Here is a 19,811-nt window from a genome sequence, read left to right on the forward strand (position 1 = left end):
CTCCCATAGGGAAAGCTGAATGCTCTAGTATACATTTTCTTTCTTTTTTTTTTATTTAATTAAAACCTGTACACTTTTATCTTTTTTAAAAAATTTTATTTATTTATGGCTGTGTTGGGTCTTCGTTTCTGTGCGAGGGCTTTCTCTAGTTGCGGCAAATGGGGGCCACTCTTCATCACGGTGCGCGGGCCTCTCACTATCGCGGCCTCTCCCGTTGCGGAGCACAGGCTCCAGACGCACAGGCTCAGTAATTGTGGCTCACGGGCCTAGCTGCTCCGCGGCATGTGGGATCTTCCCGGACAAGGGCTCGAACCCGTGTCCACTGCATTGGCAGGCAGACTTTCAACCACTGCGCCACCAGGGAAGCCCTCTAGTATACATTTTCTGATGAACATCTCTAGGCATTTCTTTGGGGGTATATACCCGGAAGCGGAATTGCCAGTCCATTGCTTGCTTTGATTTCATTTTTCATCTTCTGCTGTCCTGATCCTTACTGAGGATAACCACGGAGGCCTCTGGTTTCCTTTTCTGGATGAAGTCAGTGGACTTCAGTTTCCCTCTGTGGCTGGGACATGCCTGCCTCGCCCAGGTGCTGTGAGGCTTTAAGAGCGTCCCAGGGGAGTAGGATAAGGTCATGGCCCAGCTGGCCCAGCTCCCAGCATTCCTGAGGCCAAAGGTATTTATCCCAGAGGAATGCCGATACTGAAGACCCAGCCCTGGCTGCCCCACGGGCCAGGTGCAGGAACCGGGCAGTAGGTAAGCCTCGGGTCAGGGCTGGGCCAAGCAGGGGAATGCTGGAATGGACAGGGCACAGCCCAGGCCTCAGGGGTCCCTGGGCAGGGGGCAGGCAGGTCCTGGACCACTGTGGACCCACGTGAGCAGGGGCTGGCCTCCTTAGCACCGGCTTCCTCTTCTCTGGGTCTCTACTGCATCAACTGGGAATCAGAGTTACTTCTTCACCAGACTGAGGACTAAAGGAGATAGAAGATGCTTACCTGGGTCAGTGGGCATGGTCAACCCATTTCACAGCCAACGAAGCTGAAGCTCAGAGAGGTTGAGGGGCTTTTCTGAGTCACCAAGGATTGGAGCCCAAGTCCGTCTGGCACTAACGCCTGTGCTCTTTCCACTGCCTGCCTGGGGGTTGACATGGTGTGGTTTGAGGGGTGTAAGGAAGGCCAATCCGCAAAGTCAAGCTATGTCTTCTCCAATGCTTGAATTTCCACCATTAGAATTTAACTCCTCTGCATTAAGTAATACCCTTTTCTGAAAGGCTTAGGGGCGTAGGATGTGCCACATCTAATATTTTGTGTGCAGATAATTTCCTGGCAGAATCAGAGAACAGGATCCCTCTGAGGTATGCTGGGATGCCTTCATTCACTTCCTCAGCCCCACCAGGGCCCTGTGCCATTTCATGAATGGGAAACTGAGGCACTGAGTTGCTCAGATCCCTGTCTAGGACCTTCCCCAGGCAGCATCCCTGCTCGGCCAGGACCCAGACCAGAGGCGCTGAGCAGGAGAGGGTCAGCGGGGTGCCCTGGGGTTTTCCAGCTGGGATCTGCCCTGGGACCTGCCAGGACATAGTTGTCCCTGGCCCAGTTCTGCAGAAGGGAGGGAGGTACGGGTGTGGTCTCGGGCACTAAGATAAGTGCTGCTCCCATCAGCTACTGCACTCACACCCTGCTGTTCTCTTTACCCCGGTGTACCTGCAGCCCTGCACCCCGACCTGACACTGTGCACAGCGCTAGAGCTGCAGCTGGGCTGGCCTCCCGCCTGCCGGGGCTCCTCCCATGGCCCCAGACTTGTGCTGAGGTGCTTCTGGCCCTGCACGTGTCTCAGGGCCTCTGAGGCAGAGATCCCTTTGCAGCGAGGTCCTCTTGGCTTCCTAGGGACTCATGGCTGTTGCCCCTCAGTCTTGGGTTGGGGCCCTCGGAGAAGACCTGAGCTAGGATTTGAGGGCATGGATTTATTTTTGAGGTGATTCCAGGAAGCTATAAAGGACGTGGAAGTAAGACCGGAAGGGCAGCCAACACAGGCAAGTTAATGAGCAGCAGGTGGAAAGCGGGGCTCAGCCCCACTGGGAACCTCCGGGAGACGGCGTGGAACCAGTGTCAGGGTCGCCCCACCCATGGCGTGAGGAAGCTGGGGTATCTATCCACCACCCCTATCCTTTATGATCAAGGGCTGCTCCTGAGGGCATTTTCCAAAGCCCCTGGGATAGAGCCACGGACTCCTGCTAAGTGCTGGGAATGTGGGTGGGGCTTGAGAAGGAGAGATGGAACATGACGGGAGAGCCTGGTGAAGGTGCTGAGTTAGGAGGGCTTGAGTCCCAGCTCTGCTGCTGATTCATCTTCTCTGAGGGTCAGTTTCTGCATCTGTAAAATGGGAATAAAAGTACTGCTTACCTCCCAGGTGTGTGGTGGGGATCAAGTGCATGGGTGATGCTGGCACCTGGTGGAGATTGACAAATGATGCTTTTCCTTCCGTCCTCCAGGTCAAGGGTCAGGCTGACTCATCCAGTCTTGGGGCACCCAACGACCTGCTGTGTTTACCAAACATTGCTCCTCCCAGAGCCCTCCTCCCTCCCCTCCCCTTATCTTCAGTTTCTAAAATCAAACCGTGCCTGATATCTAAGCCGTGCCAGGCTGTCGTGGGCTCTAGGAACCCAGGAATGCCTGAGCCTTTCTTACCCTGGGAGTTCACAGTCCAGCTGAGATGACAAATGTGTGTCTGGGTGGTGGCGCGGGTGTGGGTTTGGACAGGCGGGTAGGAGTTCGTGGGTCAGGCCTGGGGCAAGGAGGCAGTTCAGGCTGAGAGAGAAGCGGAGGAGCTGGGGTGCAGGGATAGAAATTGTTCTGAGGGGAGGAAGGAGGTGGGCAGATATCAGAGCTTATATTTTGAGGTTGCTTGAGAAACCCCAAGTAGGTATGATTATCCCTGAGTTACAGAGGGAGGCTGAGAAGGGACCTGCCTTGCCTGGTTGCTGTCAGAGCAGGGGATGGTCTGACACCCTCACTCCCCCACTCCCACTCAAGCCAGAGTTGGGGGCATCTGGGCCCAGAACAATATCTCCCTTGGTGGGGGTGGGGATGGAGGTCAGGGCTGGGCAGCCTTGGAAACAGAGGCAGGGGTTCTCTGCTCTGCCCCCTCCCTCTCCTGCCTTTCTGAGCCCTGCGTGTACTTATCCACCACTGCCATCCCAGATTGGGGTGGGAAATCCTTCACTTTCATGCTTCTTGTTCAGATTCCATATGCATTTTGCACTATGATATATCCAAGTTTTTACTTAAACTCAGTAAGGTTTATAACCACTTACTAATTACTAAAATAATCAATCTGCCTGTAATGAAAGCAATGACACTGTCCCTCTGTTGGTTCCTCAGTGTGCGTAGAGGAGAGAGGTCCAGGCCATGTGGGATGGGCCCTGGAGGAGATGTCATGGTTTGCAGCCCCTGAGGTGGCACCTCCTGTGGTGCAAATGCACACCTGTGTGTATCTGCATCAGCAGAGAGACACACTGCAGTAGTTCCGTACACAGCTGTGCCCACACGCACACAGAAGCACCTCTGGATCCACACACGTGGATGCTCTCCATCGACACTTACAGACACTCTATGCATGTGTTCTGACACATGCTCAGACACAAATACACACATTAGCTTGTATGCTTGTGTCACCGGTGCTCCCACACACCTGTAATCCCTAATCATGGACTTGCACACACATCCTGCAGGTACGCCTGCACTCTCACGCATGCACACGGATGTAGGCACACGTATGCACACACATCTAGGCAGCCACAACCAGGCAAAGACTTACACTCTCAGGGACACTCAGGCACACATACTTGTACGTGTCGACGTGCACACAGGTGGATTGTGTATGGACAGCCATCCTACGAGACACAAACCTGAATGCCTGGACACCAGCCGAAGGATCCCCAGTCGTCACACAAGAATACATTTCACACGTTGGTGTGCCCTGCGTGCGTGTGCTCACACTTGATCTCCCGTTAGCCAGGTGGGACTCCAGTGTGCCAAGCTCACCACGCAGCATCAAAGGTGCAGGGCGGGAGCCTGCCCTCCCCTGCCCTGAGTCTGCCGACTCCCAGCAGGAGCCATCCTCCCCCCTGCGGAGTGACTCATGCACGTGGCAAGTGCCGAGTCTCCAGAGGGAGCAGATTCAGCATCTACCCCGCGAGAGGGACTTCCCCGGCCTGGCAGCTGGGCGCTTGGAGCCCAGAAAGGACAGTGACCCGCCTGGGTCTACACAGCAAAGCCTGGGCAGAGGCAAGACCAGGATCCAGTCTTTTCTAAAAGGCTAGTTTGGATTGCAGGCTGAGGGGGAGGCAGGACTCCCCAGGATCCCCCTCTCCAAAGCATCTGCAGGTTCAGGTGCCCACCGTCCCCCACCACACGTGATTAGCCATGACAGTGCTGTTGCCAGGAGCCCCCTACTCAAAGGTGCATCTATTTGGGAAGGGTGGAGTCAGCTGAGGAAGTAGACTGGCCAGCCCCTCCTCCATCCTTAGCTCCCTGAAGGGCCAAACCACTGGGCAGGACTGAGAGGCTGGGGGCTCACGCCAGCCTCAGAGGGACAGGCCTGCAGCCAAACAGGATCCTGGAGAGCAGCGCTGGAAGACCCTAGGAGGGGTCCTCTGTACCAGGGGATAGGGTGGGACATGGAGTGTCTCCAGGCCCCTCACCCTCCCCAGTCCGGGTGGCATCAGGCGTCTCTCTTTTGCATATCAGATTCCTTGTGAAGAAGTGGTTTTGCTATCAGAGTAGCAAACAATAAGAGATGGATAAAACCCTGTGCTGGAAGGCTTGTGAGGAAAGGGCCCTTGCACCTAGTGGGGACAAGATTGCAACTTAGAACCTCATTCTTGGCAGAATATTTAAAATGTGCTTGTCTTTGGCCCAGCAATTTCATGTCTAAAACTCGGTTCTTTGAGGACAAAGATGTATAAACAAGGTGTTTACTGCAGCATGTTCATGAAAATGGTAGATGGAGGCCTTCCAAAAGCCATCAGCGGGTGATGGTCAAGTAACAACAGTCTGTCCATGCCAGGGACCACGTGCAGCTGTTAAAATTCAGATGGGGGTGGATCTCTGTGTACCGGTCTAGAAAGTGAGAGGCCTTTGGAGTGAGAGAAGAAGGCCTCAGAATAGGGAGACTCATGTCACCATTTATTATTTTAAACACCTCTAAAACATTAGAAAACATATACCTGAATCCATAGGAAAAGGCTACTTACCCCACTCTCAGAGTGGTTGCCTTGGAGAGGGAGGTCAGGAGGAAACTTTATTTTAGAAGCTCCCATATTCTTTTCATTTTTTTAAAGCCACAAGTTCTTGTGTATGTATTGTCCTAACTTTGTAATTTTAAAAAAGAGAAAGTATTAAGATTTCTTATCTCATTATTTAGTAGATGGAGGCCAGAGGAGGCAGCGACCCATCCACATGACCTCAACTGCAGCTCTGACCTTGACCTCACCCAAGGATCCTACCTCAGCTGCCCAGTGGCAGGGCCTTGGGGCCAGGAGAGGAGCCATGGCTGCGTAGGTGGGGATGCGTGGAGAGATGGGCTCTGGGGTGCAGGCCAAAGATGTGCTGCAGAGGGAGCAGCTCCCCCCAGGTGTGGAGAGATGTCCCCTGGGAGAACTACCCGTGTGCCGAGATAGCAATCCTTTATCATTGGGTGCCCTGACACCCCTGTTCTAGCTTGGGGCTCTGCCTGGCAGACCCTGGCTCTGCCACCTTCAGAAATGCCGCTGAGAAAAGCCACCCTTCGCTAAGTGCCCTATGGGTGCCACCTCTGGTGCAGTTGCTTGCCGTGGGTGCTGACCTACACTATCTTACTTTGACTGAGGAGACAGTGATGCTTAGTGGTTAAGGCCATGGTCTCTGTAGCCAGACTTCTGGGGCAAAGCCCACCACTGCTGCTCACTAGCTAAGTGACCTGGTGTGGGTTACTTAACCTCTCTGGACCTCAATCTTGTTGTCTATACGATGATAACACAGCATCTCCCCAGAGGGTCGCTGAGGGCTAAAATAACATGCTTAAACCAAAAAAGTGGAAACAACGCAGACAAATGGATTAACAAAATGTGGTCTGTCTCTACAAGGGAATATTATTCAGTCATGGAAAGGCATGACATACTGACACATGCTCCGACATAGATGAACCTTGAAAACATTATGCTAAGTGAAAGAAGGCAGACACAAAAGACGACTTATTGTATGATCCCGTTGATATAAAATGTCCAGAAGGGGCAAATCCATAGCGATAGAAAGTAGATTCCTAATTTATAGGGACCAGGGAAGTGGGATATGGGGAGTCACTGCTAATGAGCAGTGAGATGTTCTTTTTGGGGTGATGGAGATGTTCTGGAATTAGATAGTGGTGATGGTTGTGTAACTGTGAATATATAAAAAAACCCACTGAATTGTACACTTTAAAACAGTGAATTAAGTCCCAATAAAAAATATGCAGCAAAAAAGAATTAGGAATGAATATAAAATTTATGTATAAATGTAGCACACGGTGTTTATTGGATTGGTGGGAAATGGGACAAACTTAAATACACACCTACAGAGTAACAAATACATGTGGTACAGCCTTATGGTGATATGTTATATAGCCATGAATAAAATCTTGTTTTGGAAAATTTTTAAAAATTAAATAAAGTACTTGGGACAGTGCCTGACACAAGAAGTACCCATAGTGTGTGAGCTGTTATTAATGAACTCCAGGACAAGCCTATGTGGTTGGTCCTCTTATCCCCATACAGCGGATGAGAAACAGGGTCAGAGAAGGGATGGGATGTGGCTACACTGCCCTCCTCCTGGTCTGCTGTCGGGGAAGGGCAGAGTCTTGGCTTCAGGCCAGTCTGGGTGCCCATCTTGTCCTGGGTCTGCCACTTTCTAGCTGAAAGGCCCTGGTCCAGCCCGTCTCTGCATCACTCTGAGGCTCTCATGGCCATGGTGTACCCTCAAGCCCCAGCCCGTGGAGGGGGGATAGGGTCGCTAGGAGGAGTCTTTGAGAACACGCCACCCAGCCGGCGGTGCTGTTACCATGTCACTGGGACCAAATGGGTGGAGACTCCAGGAGACGGGATCGCTTCCTCCAGCCCCGCCTGCCTGGAGTAGTGAATCACTGAGGGTGACCTATTGGCCAGGAAAGGAAGAGCCCCATAAGAAACCTCAGGGGAAGGCGATCCAAGCAGAGGACAGGGGCGCGGCCTTTCTCCCTGCAGGTACTTACCCCATTCACTATCCCAGGGCCTTTTTTTAATCCGCTGTCCTTGGGAAAGGCATCCCCCCTCCCTGGGCCTTGATTTCCCCCGCCGAGCCAGCCCAGCATGGTGGTAATGACAACATGGTCTCGGGGCCCAGACTCCCTAGGTCCGAATCCCAGCTTCCCTGCTTGTGCTGTCTGACTGCAGGATCCTGGTCTGGGAAATTCACCCGTCTGAGCCTCAGTTTCCTTATCTGCAAAATGGAGATCATAACGGTACCCACCTCACTGGTTCCTTGTAATGATTAGATGAGAAGTGAGTACAACAGGCTTCACACAGGGCCTGGCACACTTTAAGCCCTCAAGCGCTGTTGCTATTACTGTTACTATTATTGCATTATTTACTGTGAAGGGGCTGGAGGACACGTGTGTGCCTGGAGGCAAGGGGCTGGCCCCCTGGGCCCCTGTCTCTGGGCCTCCCAGCCTGCTGTCCCCGCACACAGTGATAGACGGGCTGGGCCCGTGGCGTCCTGGCAGGCCTGTCCTGGCAGCTGCTCCCACAAGGCGAGGCCCTCTGAGCTTTGGAGAATTAATTAGGCCACATTCCTCTTCCAGAGTTCCTGGCGGGCCCGCACATGGCCCCCTTCCGAGCTGCTGAGGGCTCTTGGCTCAGGTCCCTGGCAGGCAGAGGAGAGGCCCACACTCTGCTCTCCCCTTCGAGGGGCTGGGAGGGCCCCTTTGAGCTGGAAGCACTGGCTGGGGAGGTGGGAAGGGCCGAGGGTAAGCCAGCCGCCCAAGGCCAGCTCCTGTCCTGGCTCTCGCCCCTGATTAGCCACCTTCGCTGGCTCCCCATCGCTCAAGTTCGAATTCCTGGCACTGGATGCTCTTCCCAGCCTGGCCCTTGCCGATCAGACGGGCTGCCTCTGTTCGGATTCTTCCATGCTCCAGCCCTTTCCCTCGTCCCAGCATGTGCAAACCCTACTCCTTCTCCAAACCCTCCCCTCCACCCCCGCCCCCCCAGCTGGAAGGGCAGCCCATAACTTACCTACTTCCTGTCCCTTCACTTTGCCCTTGTCTGTCTTCCCTGCCAGCCTGTGAGACGTCAAGGGCAGCAAGTGTGGTTTGATCCAAAGGCCTGTTTCAGGGATGGTAGTATTCTCCAGGGAGAAATTGTCTGAGGCTGTGGCAAGGTTGGGGGCAGGTGGTGGTGATAGCTGCTGTGGATTTCCCTGCTTGTAGCCCCTCCCCCTGCCAGGCGCTCAGGAGGGCGCTGCCCATTCCTGCCTGCCCATCTCCAGCCTTCCCCATGCCCCCTCCTTGTTTTGCTCCCTGAGAGGGGCTGAGAATATCTCTCTTCCCCACAGAGCCTTCACCTCTGCTGTTCCTTCCACCTGGAACACTCTTATCCACCCTCCTCCTTCCCTTGACTGATCTCCTCGATCTTGGCCTAGACATCACCTCCTTCAGGAAGCCTCCCGGGCTCCCCCACCAGGGGCTCCATCACACTGTGGACCTACCCTCTTAGAGCAGCAGGACAGCAAACAAGCTGAGAGCCTGAGATTTAAATCCCCAGCTCAGCCACGTATTAGCCGTGAGATCTGCGTGAGTTACATAACCTTTCAGTTATCTCTTCTCTAAAATGGGAATAATAATGATAGAACCTGCTGCGTAAGGTTGCTGCGAGGAAGCAAGGAATCCACATGCAGTGAGAGCTCAATGAGCGCTCCATAAACGTTCGCTATCACTTCTGTCTTCATATTAACAGGGCTTTCTGGAAGGGCTCTTCTCTTGGCCTGCGAGGGCAGGGCCTGTGTCTGTCTTGTTCATGAGTCTTTGAACGGTGATTGTTCATAATGGTTGAATGTACGGCTGGCCACATTCCAACGATTCATTGCTCTGATAGGCAGATGACTTTTCTCAACCCCAAACCCTGAGATTCAGAGAGTGAGAAAGCGAGAGTGAAACTAATTCCTTGGGGTTCTTGGCTGGGTGAGGGGGTGGAGGGAGAGGCAGCCCAGGGCAGGAAAGGGCCGGTTTTTAGCCTAGATATGTATCAGGCCGCACAGCCCCGGACATGGGACCGGACTCCCCTCTGCCTCTGCTTCCACGTGTGCATGTGACCCGCATAAATCTGGGTCAGCCTGTGCCCCCTTCTGGCCTATCTCTGCCTGGTGTTCCAATCAAAAGGAACACAAACTTGGCTCAGAAATCCTTGACAAAACCTGTGAGAGTTGATGGAAAAGGCAGAAAAAGGCAGGAAAAGGGGGAGATCTTGTCCCACAAAATCCAGACAAACTTTCTAAAATGTTGACGCCTTTCTTCCCAGGGTTCAATTTGACTCGACAGCTGCTCTTCGTAAATTTTCCTCTGCTTCTTCCAAACTCTATCCCACCTTCCCCCACACTTCTGGGGCCCCGGCTACCTGGAATGTGGTCCAGAAGCAGGCTCAGACTTTGAGTGCCCACGACCCTTGACCCTGCACACTTCTCATCTCGGGAGAGAGGCATGGCTGGCGGAGGGCTAGAGCAGGGCTCTCTTTAGTGCAGGCCCCAAGCCAGGGGCCCCGGTTTCCTGGAAATCAGGATCCAGGGGATTATGTTATCCTCTTGCCTTTCTTTACCTGCTTCCTGGGCCTCCTCTCCTCCCTTTAATCATCTCTGTCACTTAATCACTTGGGTCGCTGATCTCTGAACTCTGGCCAGGGCAGTGAATGCCTAATTCCCTGGGCCTCTGACACACCCTCAGCCTACGTTGCTCTGCCTGGCGTCTATCGCACCTGCCATCATGGGGTTGCCCCACACAGCTGCCTAGCCTTGCCTTTGGCTGTTGCTTTGGGATTTCCGAGGGGGCAGGGTCATTTTGAATGGGATGCTGGGCCTCTGCGGAGTGAGATTCCCCTGGCGTCAGGCTCAGTGAGATTTGAGAGGTGTGCTGGGATCCTGGGCTGCAGTAGGAAGTAAGTAACTAGGCCAGCTCCATCACAACAACCCTCACCACTCAGAATGGACCCCTAAGGGCCAGTAGCGAACTTGCTTCTCTGTCTTCTGTCTCCTCATTTGCTCTTGCCCTGTGCGGCCCTCTGGTGGCATTTTTCCAAAGCCGGGCTCTGACCAGGTCCCCGGTGCTGGTAGATCTTTCATGGGTCCCCAGGGCCCATGAAACAAGATCCAGCCTCCTTACTTTGGCCTCCAGGGTGTTCTGGCTTCATGTCCTGCTGCCATCTCCCCCGACCGTGTTCTGGCCACATGGGGTCCTCCATGGGGAATGCCATTGTCACTCCCACTGCCAAGCTTTTACCCTTCCTGTCTCCTCTGTCTGGAGCTCCCTCTTCATTTTCTTTCTATTGATTTGAGTCTCACTGTTCTTTGAGGCCATGGCAGTAGCATCTTAGTCCTGAGTCTATCTCTGACCACTCCTCTGCACCCCAGCCAGCCCCAACTCCCTTCCCATCAGGTCCTGCAGCTCTGTGGCTGTCCCACACATTACATCATCACCACTGATGGCCTGACAAGCAGCTCCTGCCTCTAATCAGGCCCACGGCTGAGCCCAGCACCATAACTTATCCATTTAGGGTTCACACCAGCTCTACAAGGTGGAGACTATTGTTTTCCGTTCTATAGATTAAAAAACTGAGGCTCAGAAAGGGAAAGATTTGTTCAATGTCATATTACAGTGGTGATCCATGAATTCAATCAACAAATGTTTTTTCAATACGTACATACGTACATGTGTACTGTAGACTCTGGGTTCAAATCCTGATGCTTCCACTTACTTGCTGTGTGGCATTAGGCAAGTCAGTCACCTTCTCTATGCATTAGTTTCCTCATCTGTAAAAAAAGGTACCTATGTCATAGGATTGTGGCAAGGATGAAGTGAGTTCATCTGGGTAAAGTGCCAGTATACAGTAGGAGTTTAATATGTGTCAACATGTTATTCTCCCATGAGGGGGTCGGGGCTGGCTTCATGGAAAAGGCAGGCTTACAGTAGGTGTGTAAAGAATTAGTTGTCAATAGCTGGCCCAGGCCGCAGCCTGCCGTTGCCAGCAGAGGCCGGCCAGGGGAAAAGGGGACAGCTTGCTCGCAGGGGGATTTGGCAGTAATGGAGGCTATGGGTGTAGGCAGCTGCCAGTGCGGGTGGCCCCGGCTTCTGGCCATCCCTGGGACTCAGGTGTGCAGCTTCTTGGGCCTTGGCATGATTGGCCAGCCCGGTCCTAGAGCCCTGGGCTTCTTAAGTCAGAGCGGTGTTGAATGACCCCAGCAGGGTCTGCCCCAGGCCCAGGGTGAGGGACAAGGGCCACACTGTGACTCCATCACAACACCTATCACCGGCCAGTAGGGCTGCACACAGCCTTGGAATCCCTCCGGCCCCAGCCCTCACTGGAGAGACTTGCTCCAGACCTCAGGGGTGGCCCCTGGCGGGACAGGGCACCTACAGCAGAAGTGGATCCTGGCACCCTCACACTCTTGACTACTTCCAAATATGCTTTTGGGAAAGGTCTGGCCATCGCTTACTGGCCTGATGGAAACATAGGTCTTGGAACCTTGGATGTCAAAGTTGCAAATGGCTGATTAAAAAGAATGAAATAATGCCATTTGTAGCAACATGGACGGACCTGGAGATTATCATACTAAGTGAAGTAAGTCAGAGAAAGACAAATATCATATCATTTATATGTGGAATCTAAAAATAATGATACAAATGAACTTATTTACAAAACAGAAACAGATTCACAGTCTTAGAAAATAAACTTACGATTACCAAAGGAGAAAGGTGGGGGGAAGGGATAAATTGGGAGTTTGGGATTGACATATACACACCACTATATTTAAAATAGATAACCAACAAGGACCTACTGTATAGCACAGGAAACTCTGCTCAATATTCTGTAATAACCTATATGGGAAAAGAATTTGAAAAGACTAGATACATGTATATGTATAACTGAATCACTTTGCTGTACACCTGAAACTAGCATAACATTGTTAATCAACTATACCCCAATATAAAATAAACTTAAAAAAAAAAACTGCAAATGGCTGTCCAGGCACATGATAGACAAAAGTCCAGAGAGGGTGGGTTAGCAACCAGAGATGCCCAGCCAGGGCAAAGGGGTGTGGAACTCAGGGCTTGAGCCACCTGTCCCAGGCTCTTTTCTTCCCCTTCCTGGGTTCCCTTCACTTCCAAGCAGCCCCTTGCTGAGAGATGCCTCCCACCCCCTCCTCAGGCAAGACAAAATACTAGAGCACCCTTTCATCGTTTATTACAAACACAAGTTCGCAGGTAAATAATTGAGAGTCTAAAAAAATACATTAAAATAAATAATCAGAATTTTCAAAGTTCTCAGAGCAAATAAGTTATATACAGACAGGTGAAGCAGACCAGGCCCTTCTCATCAGGAGTGTCCCCGGGTATGAGGGTACAAGGACTCTGGGGAGGGAGAGCTGGAGGGGACAGACGGGGCCCAACTGGGACTTCAGTCCTGGATAGACCCATCCAGCCTCTACAGCTGGCTTAGTTGTGAACGTCCACCACCACACATCATTCCTGGTTTGCAGCCACTAGACAGGACACCTCTTGGAATGTGGCCTCCAGGTTAGCGCACTCCCCACGCCGTTCCTTTCAGCAGGGCTGTCGGGCCAGAGCCAGCATGGGGGGCCGGGCTGCAGCCTGGGGGCTGATGGCTTTCCCGGGCAGTGTGAGGGCATGGAGCTGCCTTGAGGGAGGCCCCCTCCACAGGGCGAGGAGGCCAGAGCTTGTACCAACTCCAGCAGGTGGGTTTCCTGGCCCAGGAAACAGGCGGAGGGTCTCCCAGCCCTAGGATGGCCCTCTCCTCCCGGCTCCACACAGGCTTTCTTCCCAGAGTTCCTCCGGCTTCCAGAGCTATCTCTTCCTCCACCTGGAGTGTGTAGGCCTGGGATCCCTTGTTGCTTTCTGTTGTTGCCTAGCAAAGCGGATCTGGGCTGCAGAAATGTCCCTGGAATCGAGAGAGGTCAATTAAGCATCTCAGGAAATATAGATCACTCGAGAGTTCCCTGTGAGAGGCAGCGGCCATAGGGGACGGATCCCTTACTCACAGCCATGGGGTCAGCGGGTGGCCACAGCTGACCCTGAAAACAAGGTCTGAACGTCAAGGAGAGGCCAGACCAGGTTAGAAGATGCTCTGCCCACAGGGAACTTTGGCAAAACTGATGTTCAACATCAAGTGCAACCAGAGTGACTGGACGGCTAAGAGCAGCCCAGTGGATTCCCCCGACCGCCTTCCCACTTCCACAACTCTGTCCGTGCTGCTCCTTCCATGCTGTTTACCTTCCGTCACCCAAACTGCACCCCCTAAAATTCCCATTCCTCAAGGTCCAGCTCAAGGTGGTCCAACCCAGACAGGTATGGGTCCTAGCTGCCCTTTGAACTTGGCTGAGACCCTGGTGGGGACTCTGGTGTCATCCAAGTGGCCTCATCCTGGCTCAAGGCATTCTAGACTGGGAGCTAGGAGGCTGGCTTTGGTTCCCAGCTATGGGAACTTGGACAAGGGTCTCAACCTCTCTGAGCCCCTTTCTTGGCCTGTAAAATAAAATCAGGCCTCAACTTGTGTGAGACTGAGTACAGGTTGGCAAAGTAAACTCTTTGCTAATGACGGAGTGCCGAACACTTGCAAAGTCCTATCTTGAATTTTTTCATCCTAAGACAGTTCCTAAGTATAGCCTGGGTCCTACCTATCCCACCATTCTGCCTTTTCTCCTATGTTTCTGCTTCCCCACAGAAATGGGAGCCCCCGAGGGGCCAGGCTGCACCCCGGCACTGGCCAGCCACGAGGAGCCCTGAGGGACAGAGGTGGGGATGGCAAAGACCTCCAGAGCTCCCTCAGGCCAGGCCCTGTTTGAGTGTCTTCATGTGTGTCAACCTGTCTAACCTACAACAAGCCCATGAGGTGGATACACTGCTGTCCCCGCCTCACAGACGGGAATCAGAAGCACAGAGACGTTAAGTGATAAGACCAAGGTCACAAAGTTTGTTTGTGGTAGGGCTGGGGTTCAAGGCAGGAAGTTCTGGCTCAGAAGCTGCCCCTTTAGCCACTGTGCTGCATGGTTGCTGTGGGGTTTCTTTCTTTTTTTTTCCTTTTTTCTTTTTGGCTATTTTGTGTCTTCATTGCTGCGTGCAGGCTTTCTCTAGTTGCGGTGAGCAGGGGCTACTCTTCGTTGCGGTGCACGGACTTCTCATTGCGGTGGCTTCTCTTGCTGCAGAGCACAGGCTATAGGCGCACGGGCTTCAGTAGTTGCAGCACACGGGCTCAGTAGTTGTGGCTCATGGGCTCTAGCGCGCAGGCTCAGTGGTTGTGGCACACGGGCTTAGTTGCTCCACGGCATGTGGGATCTTCCCTGACCAGGGCTCGAGCCTGTGTCCCCTGCATTGGCAGGCGGATTCTTAACCACTGCGTCACCAGGGAAGCCCGGCTGTGGGGTTTCTGTTCTCAAGTCAGTTTGGTTGGACAAACTTTCATGGGCACCTCCTGGGTGCCAAGCCTTGAGCTGAGCCATGCTGAGGCCGCCAGGGAGGCAATCCAGTCTGGGACACAGAGAGGGAGCAGGCCGGGTGGTTGGCCCCTCTGGACCCCAGCATGTGGGAGATGCTTGATTCAGATACAGCCTGAATGAATACCTGTGGACCTTCCACAGTCACAAGCCCTCGAACCCTCTATAAAAGTCCCCTTCCAGGTCTGGTGGTAACAAAGAGCATAGTGGTTAAGAGCACAGGCTCTGGAGTTAGCCAGAGGACAGCTTGCTGTGTGACCTTGGGCAAACACCTTCACCTCTCTGAGCTTCTATTGGGAAATGTGCAAGGCATACAGAAGATGCTCAATCAGTGCAAGTGCCCCTCACCTCAGCTGCTGGAGGAGCTCTCCTGCTGTGGCCCATGTCTTGTCAGCCTGGAACATGGCTGCAGAGGACCCGCTGCCTGGGACTGCCACAGCTTCAGTCCTAAAAGAACAGCATTAGGGCCCAAGTGAGGGGCTGTTCAGAGCCCCAAGGACACCTGGCTGCAAGCCTGGCCCAGCCGCCACCCACCGACCTGCCCTCAGGAGCAGATCCATTTCCACCCTGTGCACCTGGCATCCTTCCTTTCCCAGGTTGGGTGGGGACTGAGGAAAACTGAGCTATGGGGAATGTGTTCTTAGCCTCAGAAAGAGGCAGCTGGGTGGCTGGCCTTCCCAGAATCAAGCCACCTGCAGCTGAGCCAGGCCCTTTGCAGGGGAAACTGAGGCAGGGGTGGAGCCACAGCTGGAATCTCAGGGGAGAAGTTTCTCGTAAACTGTCATGGGAATAGGAGGCTAGGGATGGTGAAGCCAGTTTCTACTTTCCCAAATGCTCCAAGTGGAGAAGGGAAGGAATAAAGTCTCTCATCCCTTTTATAGACGGGAAAACTGAGGCCCAGAGGGTTCAGAGACTTGGCAAAGGCTCTCCCAGCAGCTCTGTGACAACCCTGGGATGGTGCCATGGCCTCCCAGCTCCGAAGTTACTTCTCAACCGAGAAAGCTCCGAAGTTCCCTGAGCCTCAGGTCCGAACCCAGAACCCCTTGTCAGTGGACAAGGCCGAAGGCCCAGCTCTCCATCTGACTAGCTGTGTGGCCTGACAGGACCAGTCCTGTCCCCTCTCTGGGCCTAAGCTGCCTCAGCTGTCACCTAGGGAGAATCCCCCCTGCCCAGGGGTAGGGACGTAATGCTCTCAGAAGCCCCCAGAGCTGGGCAGTGAGACGGGTTGGCACTCAGGGGTGACTGGTTCCCCGCAGGAAGGTATGCTGCCCAACAACCCAGGGCAGCCTCTGGGCCCGTAGGACCCTGCTCCTCTGCTGGCCTCCAGGGCAGATCCAGGCCAGCAGCCACCCCTGGACCCTGCAGGCTGGGTGCCCACTTACCAGGGCCTTCGATGGCAGAAGGTGGCACAGGGGGGGTCGCTGGCGCTGTAGCATTCACAGCGCCCTGGCAGAGAGCGGCGCTGGCGTCTTGGCGGGTTTCCCAGTCCGTAAGGAGCTGTCTGTCTGTGGGCGCGCAGCCAGCAAGGTAGTGGTGTAGGGTGGAGAGAGAGAGAGAGAGAAATCGAGAGAGAGGATTAGATAAACCAGGACCGCTGGCAAGCTGAGACTGTCCACACTGCACTCTGGGACGGCCACCCATGCCACCAGGGTGGCAGCAAAAGTAACCAGCTCCTCACCTCAAGAAGTCCCACCACAGGCTCCTCCTTAGGTGCCAGGTAGCCCAGGGCAAGACCCTTCCCCTCTCTGGGCCTTTGCTCCCCCTCAACTCCCACGGGTCCTGCTCAGTAGGACTCTCAACATGGGGAGGAGGGGGTGGAAGCTGTCCTTCCTGCCCCTCCCTGCCCACCCGGACAGGAACGTGAGCTGATGCAACCAGGCTGGTCCCCCTGTCCTCAAAGACCCTCAGCTTGTCCTGGAGGAGAGGAGGAAATGCCATCTCACAGAAGTAAACATGCAGGCTCAGAGCTAAGCTGCCCCCACCTGGTCACCACTTGTCTGGAAGGGTGATAAATGTTTCTTAGAGTCTGTTTTTCTGTTGTTGTTTTTTTAAAAGTTTTATTGGAGTATAGTTCCTTCACAATGTTGTGTTAGTTTCTACTATACAGCAAAGTTGTTTCTTAGAATTTTGACTTAAAAATGGTGTGTGTGTGTGTGTGTGTGTGTGTGTGTGTGTGTGTGTGTGTGTGTGATCAGCTGAGATTGAGCTCAGATTCAGTCTGGCCAAGGCGGGCCAGGGGAGGGCAGGGACCCTGTGGCCAGCTGGACCAGCAACTTAGGTGCCAGTGCTAATTTTAGACGATGTGGTTGGAGCTGTAAAGACTCCAGGTAGACCCAGCACACAGGGACTGGCAGGGTTAGCTCCACACACGGATTAGCTCCACACACGCTTACGTGCCGGGCTTCTCTTGTCTTCTGTAATTTGGGGAAGGGAAAAAAAACACAAACACAGAGAAACTTCAACTTGAAGTATGCAGTGGCCCGGAGGCAGTGCGGGTGCAGACAGAACAGACAGCCCTGGGCCCGCATCCTGGCTCTGCCAGGTGACACAGAGCAGGTTTCTCATCTGTCATTTGGCGACAACAGCAGTACCTGCCTCATGGGGAGGATGGGGGTGGAGGGCGGCTCAGGAGATGGTAATGCACAAGCAGTGCTTGGTGTAGGGACCGGTGCCGTCAAGACGTGGGTGCTGTCATTGATCGTATTATTCTTGGAACATTATGCAGAGGCAGCACGGTACGGCCGCTGTGAGCTCTGGCGTCCGCAGACCTAGGATGGAGTCTCCGCCTACCACTTACTCCTTCCTGTGTGATCTTGGGAGAGGCATTAACCTCTCTGAGCCTCAGTACCCTGATCTGGAAAATGGAGCCAATACTTTCTTACCAGGCTACTGTGAGGATTCTCATGAGACAGCCCTCTATACTGTTCAGGCAGCCCCCACGTAGGAGTTGAAGCAAAAGCTGATTGTTACTGATATTAGCGCAATACCCCCAGGGAGAGCTCTGTAGTGTGCCAGAGGTTCCCCGGCATGCCAGCACCCCCTACTCTTGCCCCCTGCAGCCCCACTTGGATCCCCACGGAAGCTCACCCGGGAGTGTTCACCCAGATGATGTCCAGGTGGCAAAAGTAGACGCACTCCTTGTCGAGCCAGGAGCTGCAGGAGCAACGGCGAAGCCGCAGGTGGGAGCCTCGGGCATGGGGCAAGGGCGCTGGCTGCTCTGGGGTGTGGGTGGCAGCGGCCTGGCTCTTGCCTGCATACACAGGAGGGAGAGAGAGGTGGAGAGGTGGGTCAGGGCGCCTGGCACAGCTGGGATGGGGGACCCGCCGGGCTCCTCCTCTTGCATAATTGAGGAAGTTGGCATTCTCACTGCTCAGGAGCTCTGGGCCAACCCCGGGGAAGCCCCAGCGGCTCTGTGGGGGGGGAGTCTAATGGCTGCCCTGGGACTGCATCACCTCTAATTGCACAGCCCCATGCAGCCACCGTGCCTGCCCCTGTGTGCCCTCAGCTGGCTTTGAGGGCACAGCAGCCCCAGGGGGAGACACAGACAAACAAACCCAGAGGCTGTTGCAGCAGCCGAGGCCAGGGGGCTCACCTTCGTGCAGGGCCACGAGCAGGGCTAGAGCGATGGAGCACCAGGCGGTGGGCATGGCGACCATGGTGGTGGCAGAGTGAGCAGGCTGGACCGGAGCAGGCAGTGCGCCTGTTGCCAGCGACTTGCTGCCAAGCTGAGCCGATAGCTCATTGCCTCGGTGCCCTGGCTGCCACTTATAACACCAGGCACGGCCCCGCCCCTGCCCGTCCGCCCTGCCCCGCTGCACCGGTGGGCCGGGAGCCAGGGACAACGCCTCCTCCCAGGGCGCCTGGCCCGCCCCAGCCCCCGTGGTGTGGGGAACGGGAGGGGGGAGGAAAGCGGGGGGAGGGAAGGCCCCTGCTCCTCCCTCTGAGCCTGGAGCACCTCCCAGCGTCCTGAGGCTCCCCTGCTGCCCCCAGGGACCCCTCCCAGTCCCACTGGGCCTCCTCAGATAATCCCCCAAGTGTCCTGAGCCCCCTCCCTCACTCTCCGAGGCTGCTCCACAGGTCTTGCCCAGAGCTCAGAGTTTGGAGTGAAAGGTCCCATAAGCAAAAACCTCCCTTTCCTTGGAGGAGACCCTGCTTTCCTGCCTGCCTACTGCCAACCAGGTGGTGGGTGTCCCTTCGGTGGTGTGAGATCTGCTCAAGGCTGTGTGGCCTTGGGCGAGTCAGAGCCCTCTCTGGGCCTGCTTTCCCCAGTGAAGGACACAGCTCACCCCTGGCCTCCGACCAGCCTGGCGTTGCTTCCTCCCCCCTCCCCCCCAGGAAGCACCCTTCTTCCCTTGTTCCCCAGCCCCCACCCCACCCCTGGGGGCCTGGGAACAGGAATTCTGGTCCCCTCCAGAACCTATTCAGTTGCGCAGCCACCGCCTAGGACATCGCTCCTGGGCCTCAGTGACCTTGTTTGCAAAACAAAGCCAAAATGCTGGGTGCTTAACCTGTTTGGCTCATAGACTCCCTTGATACCAAGAAGGGGCCTTTCGATGGCTTGTGGGCACACACATCCAGTGCCCCTCAGAAGGCCTCCCATCTCGGACATGACAGGAAGCCTTGGCTCACCTCTGTGACTTTCTGCAAAAAAGGCAAAGTGGTGGAGGGGCTCCCTGGGGGCCAGTGTTCTGCTCCCGCCCCTATGCTGGCTCAGAACCCACCCTTCTCAGGGACCCTGTCTTCAGGCACAAGAGGAAAGGCCCTTTCATTTCTCGGAATTCCCAGAACCCGTGTTCTTATGCCTGACTCATGACATTGGGCTTATCTTCTCATGATCTCGAGGTCCAGAGCTCCAGAGACGGCTGGGCCTGGAGCCTGCCTGCCACACAGTAGGAGCCTCTGAGCGAGTGCTCTCCGACGGAGGAGGAGGGAATGAATGAATAAAGGCCTGGATTTGAACTGTGGAAATTCAGGAACCCAGGCTGCCCAAGTTTTAGTTCCTGTGTTCAGTTGTTCTTTTACCATTAGACATTTAAGAAGGGAGAGATA

General features: G+C 54.4%; 1 protein-coding gene across 1 annotated transcript; it reads right to left on the reverse strand.

Annotated features, from left to right (window-relative positions):
* Positions 1-12,491: 12,491 nt before the first annotated feature.
* On the reverse strand, positions 12,492-18,490 carry EDN2 (endothelin 2). The gene is made up of 5 exons (XM_067712069.1): positions 18,355-18,490; positions 17,850-18,012; positions 16,145-16,267; positions 15,111-15,209; positions 12,492-13,210 (listed from the first exon to the last, which is right to left on the reverse strand). The coding sequence occupies exons 1-5, from the start codon at positions 18,416-18,418 to the stop codon at positions 13,117-13,119; spliced, it is 543 nt and encodes a 180-aa protein (XP_067568170.1). The 5' UTR covers positions 18,419-18,490; the 3' UTR covers positions 12,492-13,116.
* Positions 18,491-19,811: the final 1,321 nt, after the last annotated feature.

This window comes from Pseudorca crassidens, chromosome 2, assembly GCF_039906515.1.
Source record: "Pseudorca crassidens isolate mPseCra1 chromosome 2, mPseCra1.hap1, whole genome shotgun sequence".
NCBI classification, from domain to species: Eukaryota; Metazoa; Chordata; class Mammalia; order Artiodactyla; family Delphinidae; genus Pseudorca; species Pseudorca crassidens.